The sequence below is a fragment of the Pteronotus mesoamericanus genome, unplaced genomic scaffold (genome assembly GCF_021234165.1).
Source record: "Pteronotus mesoamericanus isolate MK-2021 breed Mesoamerican mustached bat unplaced genomic scaffold, CSHL_Meso_final contig_2, whole genome shotgun sequence".
NCBI classification, from domain to species: domain Eukaryota; kingdom Metazoa; phylum Chordata; class Mammalia; order Chiroptera; family Mormoopidae; genus Pteronotus; species Pteronotus mesoamericanus.
Window position 1 is genome coordinate 2,779,844 of NW_026555084.1, and position 15,024 is coordinate 2,794,867.

The window sequence follows — 15,024 nt, forward strand, 5'->3', positions numbered from 1 at the left end:
GAGGGGCGGAGCTCTCAGTGCCTCACAGGCCTTTCCTGTTAAAATTGGGATTGTGCTCTTGTGAGCGTCGCCGAGATAAGGCACTGGAGATGCTCAGCTCCATACTTGACTTTAAAATGGTTAATAGATAACTACCTGCAGTTATTATTGTGGTTGTGTTGTTACAATTTACAGTGTGGGGAGTCACTGAATGTTAAGATTAAGAAATGATTTGCACTACAGATGATGGAATAGGACTTGACTATTTCAGGTGCTCAATACATTACTTTATTGGATATTAATCGAAAACGACCACCAAGAAATGGGGTTAAATTCCGCAGTGGGAATCGTGAATAGGGGCCCGTTAACATTATTCTTCCTGTAACAGAAGAAAAATTTGTATTTCGTGTAGGTTTTTTATAGCTTCTCATCTTTCAATCTCATATTGGCTGGAAAAGTACAAAAAGCACATGAGTCAGAACAGCCGCCGTCCGTTCAGAAAGCGTATATTGAACACCGCGAGTAATAGATGCTTCGGTCTGGAACGGGAGAAGAGGGATAAAGGGATAGTCTCAAATCACAGAAAGATCTAAGTAAGATGAACAGGAACTTTTTCTTGAGAATCTTATAAGAGATTGACCTCAGGCCACAGAGCTTCAGAGCTGAAAGAGACTTTAGAGATTATGTAAGATGGATTCTTGTGTTTAATATTATTTATTCCAAAGCAAAGAAAATTAAGTAATGCCACAAATACATTTTCAGAATACATGCATTTCATTACTTTCATACTCAAAACTTCCTTCCAGGTTAAGTGTTGTTATCTCCGTTTCATGGGGGAGAAACTGAGGTTCAGAGGCGTGGACGGCGTCTTAGTTCACTCAGGCCACTGTAAGGAAACAGCATGGGCTGAGTAGCTCATATGCAGCAGAAATTCACTTCACACAGTTCTGGACTCGGGAATGTCCAAGAGCAAGGCACTGGCAGATTCTATGTCTGCAGGGGGCCTGTTTCCTAGAGGGCTGTCTTTTCATGGCCACCTCTGAGTATGGGGGGCGCCTTTTCTAAGGACAGGAATCCTCATTCATGAGGACTCGGCCTTCATGACCTAATTACCTCCCAAAGGTACCACCTCCTAACTCAGTCGCCGTGGGGACAGGTTTCAACATATAAACTGGGGGTTGGGGGCAGATACAAACACTTATTCTATAGTATCTGCCCCTGCCCACCTTCCCCTCCACCCCTGGTTTTTGTTCTTCTCACACGCAGATACATTCATCCCATCCCATTAGATTTAAACTCATCCCAGCATCAATGTAAAAGGTTTGAGTCCAAAGCAGCATCTAAATATCATCGAAATCAGGTATGGATGAGATTTGGGGTATATTCATTCTGGGTGGGACAGCTCTCCAGCTGCCAACCTATGCTTCCAAAACACGCTGGGGGACCAGCACAGGACAGACACTCCCATTCCAAAAAGGAGAACGAGGAAAGGAGACAGGAGTGACCGGTCCAGAGCAAGCCCCAAACCTTAAGGCTCAAGAATGATCTTGACTCATGCTCTGCCCGCCAGGACCGCCAGGGCTGCTATGGATCACTCTGTTCACATGGCTACAAATCTACAGGAGCCACAGTCTTCCGTTTTACAAACTGGGTAGCAGATGCTGAGAGCCCCCAAAAGGTTAGTGTGGGTTGCAAATGTGAGTAAATTCAAGAAAGCCTTCCATCTCCATACAAGAGATCCGTGTGATGCTTGCAAAGGGAAACAAAGCTCTTTATGGCACTGGGAGGCTGCTGCTGCCTTCCTGCGACGCCTCCCCTGTGCACCGTCATGGAGAGATCCGTGACTCCGGCCCAGGATAGTGCCTGCCACTTACGATCCCGTGTGTGAATGAAAACCAGCGCCCTGCCTGCGGGGGCCCCGGCGCCTGCAGCTGCTTCTGTCCAGGCGGGAGGCTGCTGCTCCGGCTGCTGCTTCTTGGTCATCCTCGCACAGTTGGGATAGTGTATCTCTAGTTCCAGAGGGGAAATTTCAGAAACCCCCATGAGACTGAAAAATTTTATGAACTTACTGCAGTTTGTGCTGGTTGAAGAAAGGGGGAGTAAAAAACATAAACGTGGGAGATAACTTTCAGGCCCATTAACAAAAGCACATTTCATCTTCCCATCTCACTCCCCCACTCTGCCAGGGAGGAACCCCAGGTGGTTATCACTCAAGAGTGTAACTAGGGAAACCAGAAACCTGCCCCAATCGCTATGGAGACAGCCTCTTATTTGTTTGGCCTCTTGCGTATTCATGACATCTTCAAGGCTTCAGAGTAAAACAGGATACTTACAAAGAAATGTTCATTCCCAGTGAGGCAGGCTCAGGATGTGCCTAGAACGTTTCAGCTGTGTTCAGGGCTCCCCGCAGCCTCCTTGCAGGCGTGTGTGCAAAGGGAGAGCGCGTCTCACAGCAGAGGCATGAGGAGCCTTTGGGAGCTGACATAACTGAAAGCCGAGTTTCTGAATCATTTCAAGGAGTAGGGGCAGTGATGAAGGGGTGATGCACGGAGAGCCTATTTCCAGGGGAGTCAGCTCCAGGAGGGTAAGGAGCGAGCAAGCATCGCAGTTGGCCCGGGACAGATGAGTTTCCCAGGATGGGACTTAGAGGCTTCGATGGTAAAACAGGGAAAGTTCCAGGCAAACTTTGGCAAGTTGGGCATGCCAGGTACATAGCTCCTTGGTCTTTATCACAGATGAACACAAGGAAAAATGGATTTAAAACAAGCAAGCCTTGAAAGCTTTTGTAAACAATAGCCAAGTTTCATTGGTCCCTTGGTCTAAACAAATGAGGAAACAAATGAAACTCATCATGAAAATAGGGTGTTTTCATTTGATTTGCTTTTTGTTTGGTTGGTTTTGTTGTTGTTGTTGTTTGTTGTTGTTGTTGTTGTCTTACTTATCTAGAAGCGTGAGAAATTTGTTTCAGATTGAAACTTGTCTCAATGGAATGAGAGCTCAGCTTCTTCCCATCAATGTCCCTCCGTGCGGAATCGGTTTGCAGGGGTCCTGCCCCTGCATTTTCCAGCACAGGTTCCTTCGCCAAACCTCCCACAGACCGGCAACTATGTAAACACAGAAGTGGGGTTATTGGTGTTTCCCAGAGGTATGTGAAGCGCCCCTTTCTTCTCGGAGCTCTGGCCTGCCTCTTCGGCGCTAATTCATCATCTGTGTTTGCACGCTGCCGAGCTCACTTCCGAGAGCATCAGTGAGTGGATGCAGTTATTCTCCTGCTGAGAAGTTGCATGTGCTGAACAGTAATATGATATATACTAAATAAAGGCATTACGTGAGCCATGTGGCACAGTATGTATACCGATGCTTGTTAAAATAGACTCACGCTTCAATTTTTAACCAAGCCTAGGCAGGATGTCCTGATCTGAGGGCTTAATCAACCTAGGACTCTGTTCTCTACCGAGCAGGTTTGGTTGGTTGAAGCCTTTAGAATGCTAACAATCACTTGATTGTCTGAGTAAATCTGTAAATGTGACTGGATACAGGTACATTAAATTTTGGCAGTCGACAGTCACTTATTTGTAATACTCATTTGTACTTACCTGCATATGTAGGGCGAGATTACATGTGATTATTGTGTAGGAAAAATAGACATAAAATTGTCAGTCCTTTAGAGAGGAACCTTTGTGGCTACATAAATAATTCATGGATCAGTAAACATATCTATGTGCATGTATTCTTGGGTCTGGTGGACAAGTGTACAAAACGTGCAAAATAATAGATTCACCTCTTTTTTTTGCTCATTCGAGAGGTCATTTTAATATGGAATTACAGTAGCTCCTTAATGATGAGACTCAGTGACAATTCATTAGCAGACTGCAGCTTAGATCAAGTGTTTGATTTGCCTACAAAATGTGACCAGTACTCAATTATATGAAGTGTGCGCATTTCTTTTGAACATCCTTTTTTTTTCCTTTGCTAGTTAAAATAACCTTGAGTTTTGTTTCTTTTTTCTTTTGAAGAACCCAGTCAGCAGCAGACAAATGCTTCTATAATTTGTTCCTCAATAATTATTTTTTTTTTAGAATGTTAAACTGTCATAAAGAAAACAACTTCAGAATTACTACTAGGTTTCTTGTTTTCTGCTTAAAGGACAATTGGATAATGGGGGAGAAAAGAAATAGCATGTCAAGGCTACTTCATGTTTTGTCTTCTGGATCATTTTAAGAAAGCAGGGCTTCCCCAGGTTTTGGTTTTGGTTTTGGTTTTTAATATTGTAACATTCTATTTCTCCTTGGTGTAGAAAAAAGAAGTATGCTTCAAATATGTATATATACAAATATATATATTTCATCAAAAACAAATCCAAATTCGTTTAGTTTTTAGAATTATCTTACACCTTTTAAGATCATTGAGATATAAAAACCATAGGTGGCGACCTTCCAGATATTTTCAAAGGATGTCTTGTACTCCATTCTCTATCCCGGGTACCTAATACAGTGTGACCATCTAATAATAAGACTCAATAACTCTTACGGGTTAATTAATTGTTGGGTTCCAAGACCAGGGACTTGCTTTGAATTTCTAGCAAGGCTTCCCTTGTGAATTTCACACAGAAGTCCTTCCACTTATTTCGTACATTTTGTGTAGATAGTTTTGCTCAGAAATGAGCAAAGGTGCTGAACCGTAGCTTACTCCTCTCGTTCAGCGTGAGGAGGGCAACAGCAACTCCAGCTGCCGTCCGTCCGGAGCGACGCCACCCCCGGGTGCGGGGCCCAGAGCAGTCCGCCCTGAGGCTGAGCTCGGCCACCCCCGGGCCGAGGGCCTGGGGGCCCCGAGCATCTGGACTAGGAGCGAGCGCCTGGGTGATTGTGCCCGGTGAGTAGAGCCTGCCTGCAGATGCCTTGCTGGGAATTCTGTTTCTTTCAGATCCCGAAAGCCTGTTTCTGGAGATTTCTGTTTTCAAGGTATTTCTCATGGGGCCTCAAACACATGGCTGAAATCACAGAATTTTCTTTCTTTCTTCCCTTGTGGTGCTTGGGAGATAGGTAGATTGCTCTTAATAGTGTAATCAGGTTTTTTTAAGCTCTTTTTTAAAGGTTTGGATGTAGCACTGACTAGTGTGGTTCACTTGGTTGGGCGTCATCCCACAAAGCAAAAGGTCACCAGTTCAATTCCCGTCAGGGCACAGGCCTGGGTTGTGAGCTCGGTCCCCGGTCAGGGCGTATTTGAGAGGCAACGATCAATGTTTCCCTCTCACATCAGTGTTTCTCTCCCTTTCTTTCCCTCTCCCTTCCCCTTTCTCTAAAAATAAGTAAATAAAATCTTAAAAATAAGGATTTAGGTAGTCTTCAAATTTTTGAACCACAGAATAGGTGTATCCTGCCTCAATGATGAAATTTGAAATGTGACTGAAAGAGATGAACTGTGCTAGCAGCACGCTTACGACAGGGGATTCTTACAAAAGCGCTCTCTCCCTGCCTGCTGTTTGCAGAGTTTATTTTGAGTCCTCGTTCACGCTGGCTTTTCTTTCTGACTTGTTTATATTCTCAGAGTATAAAGCTACAGTAGCCGGGAAGCACCTCTCAGGGAGCCTGCCTTTGGTTCTTGTCCGAGGGTTCCTTTCTAAATGGACTACCGTATCATTTCAGCACTCACACTGTTTGCTGAAATCTGAGCTGCCCAGGGAAATTAGAGCAGTTAATTTAATAGCAAGACCGTTTTGGGGCTTCTGGGCTTATTCATAGGCAGGAGAGTGTAAATCAAATTGAGTATTCTGTACAAAGCAGAGGACAATAAAAGTTGCCTCCAAAAATTAGCCAGGCTGCCCTCCCTCCTGCTCCTCCTCTCCACCCTGCGCCCCTAGAAACCTTACTTTATTCCAAGTGCCCTCCCCAAGCACTCCCCGGCCTAGCTGGGCGGAGCAGAAGGACAGCACCCCATGTGGCCGTCGAGGGAACACTGGGTCCTTGTGTATCTGTCGTCATGGGGCCACAGGGTCGCAGCCAGGAGCGTGCTCACGGCTTAGAGCTTTCTCCCGTACAGTTTGGACCCCGCCCCGCCACACTGTCAATAGGAGGACTCATTCCGCAGCCACCGGGACCAGCCGTGCCGTCCCCGGCGCTGGGCGAGCGCTGGCGCAGGCTATTTTATGCATTAGGAAGAAAGGAGTCAGTAGCTGTGTGACATGCACTTCCCGTTGTCAGAGGAGAACGGAGAGAGAGCGGTCAGGCCTCCTAAGATGGCCTAGCGCCCTGTGCCCGCTTCCGAAGGTGGCTTTAAGCAGGCCCCCTGAGTAGCGGTGTTTTGTGTGATGCGTCTGGGGGCCCTTTCGGTTTGTTTTGGAGAAGATGTCTGAAAAAGGCATGATGCCGACCTTTGACCCGAGACCTTGGAGCACACAGCGGTCTCCATCATCTCCCAGGAACAAACTGCTTTGTCAAACGTTTTGGCCTTCGCCCCAGAAGGTTCTGTGTGTTCAGCAGCACCCCACTCCCAACATCCTCATAGAAACACTGGTCTTGCGTTGACTTCGCCTCCCCTGTCTGGTGCTTCAGGACCAAGTTCTGTGTCTGAGATGTACTTCAGTTAGAAATAAAAGAAACGTCTGGACCAGGTGTGAATTTACTTTGTTTTCGGGACCTCGTTTATTTACAGGAAATAACAGGATTGACGGCAGTCAGTTGATGAGCTTTTTAGGATGCTCAGATGCTTAGTGCCCTGAGTTCATACACCAGCTGGGAGGGAAAGTAACTTGGGTTTTTGTTTGCCAGACGGGACCCTCCTAGGCCCTGTGCTCTGCGGACTCACATAATGCTCCATGCGTCTTGGGAACAAATGCGCTGACCGAGGCCGGGGTGCTGTTGATCTGCGGTTACAAGGGAAAGGGACCATCTTGGTTATAATAAATAAATGTCTTCTAGAAAAGCACACTTACACATAAATATTTTACATTTTGATATACTTTGTATACTCTAACTTGGTCTATAAAATACACCCACAAAGATGCTTATACTAAAAGTCGGTTTTCCCGTTACTGATAAACAACTAGGCGTCAACTTGTGCCACCCACTGAAAATATTTAAACATCCCATAATTGATGATGTGCTAGGCATCTCTGCCTTCAGCCCTGCGGCAGCCGAGGCCCTCCCTGGCCCATAATCCCCGCCACCTCAGTGTCCTGTGCTGCAGGACCCCGATGGGACACTGAGCAGTGGATTTTTTAAAAATCTTATCCACATCTCCTTTCCCCACACCCTTTATAACCTCTCTCCACAACTTCATTTTTGTTTTCTTTCTGTGAGTTTCTCTTCTCCCCTTGCAGATTGCATCCCTTCCATGTAAAATACTGTACATTTAGAGTATCCTGTTTGGCTTCCAGGACTCTTGAAAAGAGAAAGAATAGAAAACTCTTCACATATGCATCAAATAAATAATAATCTAATGGCAGGGACGTCTTTAAAATGTCTGCACAAAAGCAGACGCACAAACCACCATCTCCGCACACTGCCCTAGACTTCCCAATCTGATGATTTAGATACTTTGCTACTTAAGAGGATGGTGCCAGTTTGGTTTTTTGGGTTGTTTTTTTTTTTTTTTTTTTTTTTTTTGACGAATTCAGCATGTTCATGGAACAATTTCTTGAGGCCAAAAGCCAGCTCCACTGCATTTCTGCTTGGTAAGGTTTGGTGGCCTTGGCATGGGGCAGGGGTTGTTGATTCATCGGCCCTTAAACTGACAATCAATCTAGGAGCTGGGCAGCAGTCCTAGGCTCCCTTCACAGAACCTCTGCAGGAAATGGGCGGCCCCATGCTTACGGGAAACCTGTGGAAAGGACACTCAGTAAGCGCTCGGTGGGAGAGGGCGCAGGGGAATTAGGGATGGGACCGCGGCAATTCCGCGTGAGGAGACATCCGCAGGAGCTGTGAACGCTACATACAGAACCCGTGAGCCTGGAGTGCTTCTGCTTCCTGAGATACCCACTTCCTGTTTATTTTAAAATTTTGAATGCCTAGTATCTTGTACCGTGAGCATCTATTGGGATGATTCAATTTCTCCTAATATCGCAGCAGAGCCCATCTGTCGCGAGGCACTAATCACTCTCATTGTACATCTCTCACTCATGTTCATTTACACAATCCTACATCCCTATAGTTTTCAGTGATAATAGTATTTTAATTTTAGCTCTGCCTTTAGCAGAACATGAAATGCTCCATGAGGGTTATTCAGTGTCGCTTTGACACATCTTTTGCGGAGAGTGGACTTGGGACAGATTAGGGCAAGTTACAAATGAAAATTCCAGCATCAGGAGATCTCTTCACCTGAGAGGGGCTGATTTTTTTTTTTTTCCCTGAGACAAAGGTAAGAAAAAAGAGCCTATAAAGAAGTTTTCTGGTGTAGCTACTTCTTTTGGCCAGCACTCCTCCACCCCTGAAGACCATGCTGTGTTCTGTTCACAAAATACAAAATGATAATCCTTTTCTGTATCACATCTTTTTGAAGAAACCAAATGAGTTGTATGGAATGCATGATGTTTAAGTTGAAATGTGGTCATGGTAAATATCCTGCCTTACACTCCAGAGGTATTTTGATTCGAAGAGAACGGCATCTATTTGTTATCTCCCAACTAAAATGCCTCAGTCCCCAACTAGACTGTGCACGAGTCGAAGCATCTTTTCTAAAACACATTATTTTCATGCTCAGAAGATGGGAAGGGAAACACAGAGTCCTGAAACCGGCGCCTCTAGTCCTCCCCAATTTAAATGTAAGTGGTGCATCTTTAAGGCAATAATGATATTCCTTTTCTCCCCCCACCCCACCCCATCAGAAACATCCCCATCAATGGTTTTCTTTAACGTTGCTGATGGTTGGTGCAGTTTGAGGGAATCTGTATTTAGCCAGAAAACGCTTCAGTAGAATGACCTGCCAGATGGGCCCCCTAGCAAAGCACAGAGGCATCAAACCACCACAGACATTTGGTGCTTAGAATAATAAAAAGACTATAAAATTAGATTAGTTGAGTCTAATTTGGAATTGGTATATTCCCCGTGCACCCTTGCCGCTCTTGGGCAGATCAAGCCTTGAGATTTAGCGCTGTGTCAGAAGCCTGCAACTTCCAGTAAAGGGAGCCCGGCGCGGGGGAAAGGGAGGAAAGCATGCTGGGAGGTCTCAGAGGGCAGCGCCGTGACCTCCAATGATTTACAGGCCTTTAGCTTAATGAAATTGTTTCAGTGACATGACGGTAAGAGCTCGTAATGGATTGGATGCCCTAATGTAATGAAATTACTCCCTTCTGCCTAAAAAAAAAAAATGCGCAATTAATATTTACTGAGACCTGACAGCCTTTGGTGCGCTCCTCAGTGTCGTTCTCCCAGACAGTCAGAGAGGAGAGACGGAGCAGCGTGGCAGGCAGGCTGGCTCTGCGGGAGCTCCTGGCGGGGACGAGCAGAGCCTGCAAGGGGTGGAGGGACAGGCGCTCGGTGACCGGGGACGCCCGGCCGGCCGCCCGCTCCTCGGCGCTGCCCCCGCTCCGCCTTCACGCTCTCCCCTTGCTTTCCCACAGGCAACTGGACAACAACCACATCAGCTGCATTGAAGATGGAGCCTTCCGAGCGCTGCGCGATTTGGAGATCCTGTGAGTTGATTTTGCGGTCGCTGCCTGGTGTGCGTGAGCGTGCCCGAGTGAGGGGGAGAGCGGGGGAGTGTGTGCGCAGGGGGTTCCGTGTGGGTGCGTTTCTGGGTCTGCTGCTGCAGTGCTCTTAAAATTGGGGACCGGGAGGCGCCTCCGGCTCGCTCACCTTGGCCAAAGTGTTTGCAGGCAGCAAAGTGTGATTTCTCACCTTCCGCAAACTGGGGCTTCTGCTAATTAAGTCTCAGTTGAGCCCTTTCGACCCCCTGGAGCTCCTACAGTGTTTGTTGCTGGGCAAAACAGATGGACCAGAGTCGCCCCTCAGCACCTGCCTGCGCCTTCAGGGGGTCTGTCTGCGTGTTGCCCTGCAGGAGGCAGGTTCCAGGTCTGGGAGACCCGAGAGGGCAGCACCAGGGGATCAGTGGGGAGTCACCCAGGATCAGAAAGGGACCTCGGCACAGGACTGGGGGTGCCAGGCAGCCAGGTAAAGCCCAGTGGCTGCGCTGCTCCTGGGCTCTCGCCTCAGGTTTAAATCCCAACTTTAAGCAGTAACCTCACAGCAGCGGGGGTGGGGCAGGATGAGTGGAAGTGGACCCTTCCCCAGGATCCCACTCCACACACCTGGTCATGAAGCTGCCTTTCCGTGCTCAGGATTTTCGGCCGGGTCTAGCCAGGGAACCTGACTTCCAGGGGGAAGTCGGCCAGGAGTCATCTTGGGGTCGTTTGAACTGAAGTTGAATTGTGTAAGAAAACCTTTCGGTTGTTCTCACCCCAAGCCACGCTTCTGGCTGCCCACGCCAGGGGGAAGCTGGGGAGAAAGGCAGGAGGCCGGGCAGCACTTGTGTCAGGAGACGCGGGTTTCAGTCGGGACTCAGCTCCTAATTAGCTGCGTGACCTTGGGCCAGTCCCTTCCATGCTCGGAGCCTGAGTTTCCTCCTTTGGAAAATGAAGGGGTTGGTCGCTCTATCTTAGGGGCAACTTCTCCTTTCCAATTTCTGTAACTGCTTGGTTCTAAAGATGAGTCTGATGATACAGTTCCACCCAGTGAATGTGAGGTGTGAGATTTGTTGAGCATCCCCCCGAAAATATAAAATTATGGAGTCACCAGGTCGCAGATCTCTGACTTCCAGAAGAACGAGTAAATGTCCAACAAATAAACGAACGTCCCTCTGCACATAAAAGGAGGAGCAAAAGGGCTCCTTTTCCCCCCCGGCCCCGCAGACAGTGGCCCCGGGTTGGAGAGACACTCTCCACGTTGCCGGAGAGGAAGGTGATTCCAAGAGGAATCACGGGGAACGAAAGGGGATGCTGATGCTGCAAGCTGGTGAAATCAGATGAAAGCCGAGAATCCCCAGCACAGAAAAAACAGGACCCACAGCCAGGGAGGCGAGGCTGTCATCCCTAAGATGGATGGTCTCTCCTCACCCAAACTCTGACCCCGGAACCGGCAACAAATGCGCATCTGCCGGGGAGAGGATGCCAGCCCAAAGTCAGTAGCCTAGGACTCCTCTTATCGAGAGGCTGGAGCTGAGAGGGGTAGGCACGATTTTCCCTGCCCACAAAAAAGGCCTCTGTGGAAAGCGCTGCGAGGAGATTGTCACCCTATTCTCGGGAAGGATGAGAAAATTCCATGCGAAGAGACCAGGAAATGGAAGTCACCAGCTGCCACAAAGCAGCTGGGAGGACCCCACAGCCTGCGCCTTAGTTCTCTCTACGAGGACTGGCGGCATCTCGCCTCCCCAGGAAGGCAGCCCGGGGACAGGGAAGGGCTTTGCAGTCGGACACACCTGGGTGTGGAAGCCCGGATGCGGTGGGACTTGGCCAAGCTGCTCACCCTCCCTGAGTCTGTTTCCTTAACGTTAAGATGCGGCGCCTTGTGTTCTTCATAGGAGGGGCTCTCCACAAGCCCCTCCTATGAAGAATGTCTCTTCCACGTCTCTCACTTTCTCCCAGCTGTGTCCCCACCCGCAAAGCCCCATCCAGGACAGCATGGGGCTGCTCAAAAAAGTTGGTACCCAGGTACACCTGGTCTCTCAGACTTGAGGCTCACAAACCTGTGATGGAAAAAGAGTTCCCGTTCTCCATTGTCGCAAAGAGCCTCCAGGATCTGATTAGTTTATCTTCTCAATTCCAAACAAAGCCAGATCAATAGCTTTGTTTCAAAGGCGCGCTCATTTGGCTTCACATGGCTAAGTACTTAAAATTAATCATAATCAGTTATTCCATGGGTTTTTAATTTCCAGCAGAGGCACGTAGCTCTGGAACCATCCATCTTAATGGTGAGCCATTCTGAAATTGGCCAGAACTGACATCTCCATTTAAAGAAACTCCCCTCCCACCCCCAGACCTTCCAAATCTCATCTGCACATCGACGTTTTATAATACTTCTCTGTAACCACAACGTAGGCACCATTAAAAAATTCTTGGCAAGAAAATAAGTAGGAACTAAGTGAGGGCATCATACGTTAACTTAACAAATTCTTCAAGGAGCTTCAGGGGGGGGGCGGGAAGGAGTCCCAGCACCCTTTCCCTAGAAAGGTCATCTTTAAGCATCTAAAGCTTTCACAGGCTGCAAGTTAAGAAGACAAAACATAGTATTTCAGGTGTGTTTCCTCCGTGATATTGTGCGGTGTGAAGGGCAGAACAAGGGAAGACTGGCGATGACCTCATGGAAACTCTCTCTAAATGAACTTGAGGGAAGTTCGTGGGCCCTTGAACAACATGGGTGTTACGGGCGCCAACCCCCGCACAGGCAAAAATTGGTGTGTAACATTTGCCTTCCCCAAAACTTAAATTGTCCCTCAGGATCCACAGAGGACTGGTTCTGGGACCCCCACAAATATCCAAATCCGTGGCTGCTCAAGTCGCCTGTATAAAATCGCATGGATCAAGTGGATACAGTTGGCCCTTCACATCTGCGGTCTCCCAACCTTGGGTAGAAAACAGTACAGACATTTAGTGGGGGGGGGGGGGGGGGGGAATCTGTGTGTAGCTGGACCTGCACAGTTCAAACCCATGTTGTTCAAGGGGCAGTGGGACTAGTGGAAGTACTTCATGTGGGATCACCCTGCGGTCTCATCTTTTCTGTGGGTGGAAATGCCATTAAACCTCTTCCCATCAAGACTGAGGTTGGTTTTACTGGTTCCATTGAAGGAGAACTTAGGAGGTGAGTTGGCAGGAACCACTCGCTGGCAGTGAGGAGAGAGGAAACGGTACAAGGTTGGAAAAGGCTGGCATCTCCCCCCTCGACCTTGTTCCTGGCTGATGCCCGGAGGGCGGCATCCAGCACAGAGCGGGGTGGGCAAAGCAGGGAGTCTCCCCTTCCCCATTTCCAGTAGCCAGGAGAGGGATGAAGGAGAAAAGCAGAGGACAGGCGAATCTTCCCAAGGCTCCAGCCGCCCCAGGGCAGGACCCCAACGCACTGAGAATAACCAGTGTTCTGGTAGCGACCCATCCAGACGCCATCAGCGGAGCATTTACACATGCCGCCCCTTGGCGTCCCGCAACCCCACCGTGAAACCGCTGACCCGTCGCCCTCGTTGTGCAGCAGGGTGGCCCGTGTCAGGGAAGCCGAGTGACTGCTTGCCCAGCAGGCAGCAGGGCCTGTGCGCGCGCTCGCTCTCCCAGGCTGCCCTCTGAACTGCGAGGCCAAGGCCCTGGGGCGGTCGGCTCCCTGGAAGCCGCCGTGCACCCCGGAGGGGCGTGAGCGGGCCCCGCGGGCCGGGCTAGGCAGGCACCGGTGACTCCTGATCCCGCCAAGGAGGACCCACACAAGCCTGTGGCGTCGTCATGCCCTTCGCCCAGTTCAGGGGCCCCCACAGAGTTGAGCATAAATCAAACCCACAAGGGAAAGAAAATAATCCCCTTCTTCACCAACTTACATTCTAGTTCCAGAGACGCTTCATTCTCACTTCTGGATGTTGCCATTTGACTTTTGCACTCCTTGAGCTCCCTTCTCCAGACCTCCCCAAAGTACAGGCCCAACTTCCTGTGTGGCACTCAAGTTTCTTAACTGAGAGACTTTGTTTACTGTGGGTCACACGCCCTTCTGTCCCCCACACCGTCGTCCTCTCATTCCCACATGATCCACTCGTTTGGTGACTCACATACTGGTTTTCGTCTGAGCGAGGCAGGCCCACCCGCGGCTGAGCGTGCCATGCGCCGGGGCGGCATCTGCAGGCCCGTCTGGTTAGGAGCCGGGGCGGTGGTGCTCTGAGCCAGGCGCTTCCAGTCCCTGCCACTGGACTGACCACGGGCAGACAATTCGCCAAGTACACCAGGCTCCTGCCTTCCCCACTGCCATTCCGGGGCAGAAAAATGGTTAGTGAAAAAGAAAAAAGTAGGAGTATGGACAAATTAAACAAATCTGAGGAAATCTAGTAAAATAGTTAATTCTTTCAATAGTATTGTAGAAAAAGAAAAAAGATTTTCAGACATTTTCTCCTGACTACACGTAGCAAATCAGAAGCTCAGTAGATACGCTGCCCAAGATGCCCGGCCCCAGAGGCCAGGGAGGTACCGGAACGTCTCATCCCCCGGCGAGTGGTCTGCCCCGGGTAGATCGCGGGTACCAGTTAAACTGCGCGGAGAACCGGTGTGCGCTCTTTTGAAGGCCGTCCTCCCATTTATGTCACTTGCCAGTTTTGGAAATTCAGTGACACTGTGATAGACTGGCCCTGGAAGGACCTTAGTGTCTGCAGGGTGACCTTGTATTGTTGGGACAAGGCACAGAGAGGCCAAGAGCAGGGCCAGGGCAAGAGTGGGGCCCGCGCCTCCTGACACTTGGCCCCTCGGGTGCCCCACTTCCCGCACCCCGGTCCTGGCCCTGACTCGGTGACACCAAGGGCAACAGGAAGTGGGCCATAGCAAAGAGACGAGACCCTGGGTCTCCAGACCCCTGATCCCATGTCCTTTGACCACACTGGGCACCTCCAGGCTGCCATTCTCTTCGGGGGGGGGGGACCCCCCGTAACTCGGCAGCTGCCCTTTCCCGACCCCTTTCCAGTGCTCTGTGTTATTCAGAGACTGAGGGGGGCGCACTTCAGACCAGGGCTCTGCGCCCGGCGCTTGTGAAACCAGAGGTTGTGAACTAGACCGCAGGCGGCACTGCATCCACGGATGAGCTTTACTTAACCCCGCAAAATGTCTAAAAATTGAAATTAGCATTTCATATTTAAAACGTGATATTTTTCATAAAAATGCAGCTTCGGACCTTTAGCGACCCAGGAGCACCGGCAGCCCTGGGCTGCTTTTCCGCATCGGGCGCAGTGGCGGCCGCGGCGCACCAACCCTCCTCACACGAGGTGTGCGAGGCCCCTGTCCCACCGGCCTCCGCTCGTTTGAGGGACCCGCACCCAGGCAGGCCCTGACCTAATCCGCCGAAGCAAGGACACACGGGGCGCTAGCTCAGCGCCCGATGCCGA

At 49.5% G+C, this 15,024-nt stretch overlaps 1 protein-coding gene across 2 annotated transcripts in view; it reads left to right on the plus strand.

Annotated features, from left to right (window-relative positions):
* The window catches only part of SLIT3 (slit guidance ligand 3), a 520,298-nt gene that overhangs the window by 381,383 nt on the left and 123,891 nt on the right, over nucleotides 1–15,024 (plus strand). For both annotated transcript variants that reach the window (XM_054568067.1, XM_054568069.1), the window contains exon 6: nucleotides 9,536–9,607. In XM_054568067.1, the coding sequence (XP_054424042.1) occupies nucleotides 9,536–9,607 (72 nt within the window). The remainder of the gene's footprint in view (nucleotides 1–9,535; nucleotides 9,608–15,024) is intronic.